The sequence below is a fragment of the Morone saxatilis genome, unplaced genomic scaffold, assembly GCF_004916995.1.
Source record: "Morone saxatilis isolate NCDOM2014 unplaced genomic scaffold, NCSU_SB_2.0 Contig21, whole genome shotgun sequence".
Lineage (NCBI taxonomy): Eukaryota > Metazoa > Chordata > Actinopteri > Moronidae > Morone > Morone saxatilis.
The window spans coordinates 8,471,541-8,474,304 of NW_023339774.1; the positions used below are offsets into that span (position 1 = coordinate 8,471,541).

The window sequence follows — 2,764 nt, forward strand, 5'->3', positions numbered from 1 at the left end:
TTCAGGTGATTATACATTAATGTAAACATACCGAATACCGTATACAGAAATACACATTCATCCATTGTCCATTTGATAATATGTTGTCTCTTCACCACAGCTTAATTCCTTTTCTTTTTAAACTTTATCCAGTGTTTTTCTTTAAGTATATGAATGTTTTTCCTCATTTTTTCTTTTTCGTTTTTATGAAGATAGCTGTTTGTGACGCATTTCCTCGACCCTTAATGTGTCAGGGCACTGAAAGCTTCCTCCCTCTCACTCTTAATGGTCAGTGTGTTTGTGTGTGCATGTGCGTGATACCACAGTTAGCCACAGTGAGTGGCAGGTAGGGTGTTTGTGAATAGAGATGCACATGCTGCAGATGTTTGTCCGTCAACCTTTAGGGGTGAGACACTTAAAATTGTGGAAAAAGTTACAGGTTCAGTTCCCTATGACAGTAAATGAAGAGATCCCTTGGATGGAGAATAAGCATTGTGACGAAATAACTCATCACAGTCGGACACTCAATTTAATGATTGATATGATGAGCATCGTTTCCTTAAAAAGCTATTTAATCAGTCTGGAAAGTTCAATGCCATATTTTGTTTTATTCCACCTTCTTCAGCTCATGAATACCTATCCAATAAATGCCTTTCAATCAGAATTTAGATGGGTACGTGAAGGCAGCAGCGTCAATGGTAAGAAACCAAAGTTATTTCCAGTTTTTAAGCACTGATTTAGAAATCAGCATTTTTTTCTATCTATTTTCTGCTGCTGCTGGTGCATAGATTGGTCTCTCTGCCTCTAATATGTTTCTTTCCTTTTGTGATGGTTGATTATCTATGCAAGATGGCAGCTCTAGACAGAAGCATTTGCTCTTTCAAAAGGACGGAAACCGAAATTTAAAGTTTGGAGTGATGAGTCGAGATTGTGGCAAAGTTTTTGACTTGCTGTGACTCTGTGAATGACCAGAAAAATAGAAAAAAAATACAGTTATACAGTAATACAATTTAAATACAGTTACTGAATCCATTACTGTGCTGTAATAAATATGACTTGCAGTGTGGTAATTCTAGAGATTGTAGTAGTTTGTGGTGGAGCTTCATTGATTTGTATTAACAGTGTTTCTACTATTTTTGAACTTCCACAGACATAAAACCGGAAATATAAGATTTATGGTAAATATATAGCTTTTAATTTAGGTGTTAGCATCTTAAGACGCAATGGGTTGATGAAGCAACATAAGCACATATTTACTTATTACTCAAAATTAAATATCAATGTTTTAAATGCCTTTTTGGTCATGATGCGTCATAGAGTCATACAGACACATACAAAAAATACATTTCAACAATTTCAGACAAATAAATGATAGCTTGGGGTTCACTGGCTGTAGAAAAACATTACCATGTGCAGGATACAGCCTTTGAAATGGTAAACCATTTTATTTCTTCCTTTTCATATGTTTTGCCCTTCTTGTCTTTGGGGCTCTTTGTAGTAAATGTCACTTTTAGATTACAACTTGTGTATGCATTTTTCTTCTGAAGTCTGACCCACTTTACTGTGAAAAGGAAGCACATAGGAAAAGACAAATCTAAGATCCTCACCTTCCGCTCCATCTCTCCGGCAGGAAGCTGTCCGGCTGCTGGAACACCTCTGGGTCACGGTGGACAAAGTGGCTGATATAGATCGCACCATAACCCTTTGGGACATGAAGCCCTGCGAGGGTGGCGTCCTACACACCCACACAGAAGGAAACATCACATTATTATATCTTATTTAAATTAATTGTCATTTACTTTTCTTTCTCTGTATTTACTCAATACATCTGGATTGAAAAGGAAAAGTAAGTGCTGGCTTGTGATGATCTCTTCAACATTACAGCAACTGCATTTTGCATTTCATCATCATGCATTTAGGGTTGTGCTAGCAATGTTCTTTGGCACTGAATGATGACTAAATATATGATGCATGCAAAATATTGTGATATCTGTAACTCTTTGCTCAAACTGAATCATGCACTTGCTAAATCCTGCTTCCCATCTACAACACCTATGTATTTTTGACAAAGGATTTTAAAGCAAGTTCAAAGCACATATGTATGTAGCAGAGGTGGGAAGTCGCGAAGTACAAATACTGTGTTACTTTACTTTACTTAACTTACTAACTAAGTAGTTTTTTAAAATATCTGTACTTCAGTATTTATTTTCGGACAACTTTTTACCTTTTTACTTGTACCCAAAACAGGCTTGTTACATGCAGGTTTAAATGTCTTTACTTCTACTGGAGTAAAGACTGTGTTTACTTTTGCCACCTCTGGTAAGTAGCGCCATTGCACCCAACCAGAACAAAAACTGATGTTCTTTAAGACAACTTTAAGGACGTACTATTAATAATACCCCTTTGAAGCTAAATGAATGGGAATTTTTCTTTAACCCTGATGTTTGGCTCAAATGATTTTTACATTTATAACGAAAATTTACCAAGTTGCTTTTTCCACTAAGCTCTGGTAAAAGGAGCCACCTTGGGGCAAAAAGACCACTTACCCAATTGTTGCCCTTTAATTCATCTTTTCACTACATCCATTAGTAGCTGCACTAATGGACTGCCAGAGAACATGATCACTGTTTCTCTTTCCTCTACCCTCTTTCTCATTTTTCTCTGCGCCTCTCTCTGCTGGAGTGGAAAATCTTTAACAAATCTCTTTCTTTCTCCCAGTTCTCACTGAGAGATGTCTCTGCCCTTGCTGAGTTCATTCTCCCTCCCTCTGTCTCTCTCTGTCTCT

The 2,764-nt window shown here is 37.0% G+C and overlaps 1 protein-coding gene across 1 annotated transcript in view; it reads right to left on the minus strand.

The window, feature by feature from the left end:
• The window catches only part of LOC118332856 (cytochrome P450 26B1-like), a 15,896-nt gene that overhangs the window by 5,599 nt on the left and 7,533 nt on the right, over positions 1-2,764 (minus strand). Inside the window, exon 9 of the mRNA XM_035668291.1 lies at positions 1,587-1,714. Coding sequence (XP_035524184.1) covers positions 1,587-1,714 — 128 coding nt within the window. The remainder of the gene's footprint in view (positions 1-1,586; positions 1,715-2,764) is intronic.